Here is a 1,346-nt window from a genome sequence, read left to right as displayed (position 1 = left end):
CTGTGTGGTAATTATTTTATCAACTCTGGGTAATGGTCTGGGGCTAAATCAAAGCATAGTATGGGGTGTTTATGGGATTCATGTCACCTATCAGATGTTTGGTCCAACGCTTTCTTATTTCTGTTCCTCTATTGTTGTTCCAAGCTTTGTGTATGATAAGAATTCTTTAGGAATTGTGTCCAATATGCAACGTCAAGTCAGTAAGGAAATGTTTATCCTGGTTGAAATAATAGCTAAATCTCTCCAAAATCACCTTACAAATTTTCAGGGTCGATTAAATAAGTACCAGTTACGCACTGGAGTCGATATAATCAACTTAATCCGTTTGTCTGTCCTTGTTTGTCCCCTCTGTGTGTAGCCCCTTGTAGGTAGTAAAGAAATAACTCTCTAACGTCATTTATTCTGATAGTCACAATCTTATTTACACTCTTCGCCATAAATCTGAAACCTGTGATGTATGCTGGAACAGGAGTAGGCTCACAGCGAGCCTAAGAAAAATATGAGAGTTCTTCAGACTTACAAATTTAAAGCCTTGTGCCGATCATATAAGAAATATGATATTTCTTTGTAAATTTTTCAATTCTTGCTATAAACTGCTTCTGTTTTTCTTCTTTCTTTAAGTGGAATCCTGATGTGTACTGATGTAATGGCTCGTGGAGTTGATGTTCCTGAAGTTCACTGGGTTTTTCAATATGATCCACCAAGTTCAGCCAGGTCTCTTGTTTATTCATCTGCATTTTTTTTTTTTTTTTTTTTTTCTTCATATTTTTGGTTTTCATTGTTTTGTTCTTCAGTGTAAAAAGCACTGGTGATTATGCCACTGAAAAAGAACTGGTGCTGGTTCTACGTAAAAAGTACTGGTGCCATGTAAATAGCACTTGTGATGGTGCCACATATAGTAGAAGACACTTGCCCAAGGTTCCATGCTGTGGGAATGAACCCAGAAACATGTGGTTGGGAAGGAAACTCCTTACCACACAGCCACTTATATATTGTTGATTGCCTTCATCAGTGGTGATAATGATTATCTCTAATTTAGACACAAGGTCACAAATTTAGCAGTACATGGGTGGTTGGTGCCATTAACACCAGTGCTTGACTGATGTCTCATTTTACCAACTCTCAAGAAGATGAAAGGCATTGCTATTTGAATTCAGAATGTAATTGTAAAAAACAAGAAAAAAATACTGCAAAACATTTTTCTGCCACTCTGAAGATGATTATTATTATTATTATTATTATTGTTGTTGTTGTTGTTATTATTATCATTTTTGAAGAAGCACGAAGAAAATAATGGAACCTAAATAAATAAAGAGAAAGAGGAGAAGAGAGAGACAGAGAGACAG

The 1,346-nt window shown here is 35.8% G+C and overlaps 1 protein-coding gene across 1 annotated transcript in view; it reads left to right on the top strand.

Moving 5' to 3' along the window:
• Positions 1 to 1,346, top strand: part of LOC106875707 (ATP-dependent RNA helicase DDX55) — a 25,471-nt gene that overhangs the window by 17,347 nt on the left and 6,778 nt on the right. The window contains exon 9 of the mRNA XM_014923952.2: positions 622 to 714. Within this exon, the coding sequence (XP_014779438.1) occupies positions 622 to 714 (93 nt within the window). The remainder of the gene's footprint in view (positions 1 to 621; positions 715 to 1,346) is intronic.

This window comes from Octopus bimaculoides, chromosome 6 (genome assembly GCF_001194135.2).
Source record: "Octopus bimaculoides isolate UCB-OBI-ISO-001 chromosome 6, ASM119413v2, whole genome shotgun sequence".
Lineage (NCBI taxonomy): Eukaryota > Metazoa > Mollusca > Cephalopoda > Octopoda > Octopodidae > Octopus > Octopus bimaculoides.
Note: the sequence above shows the minus strand (reverse complement) of the source record. Positions and strands in the feature narration are given on the sequence as shown.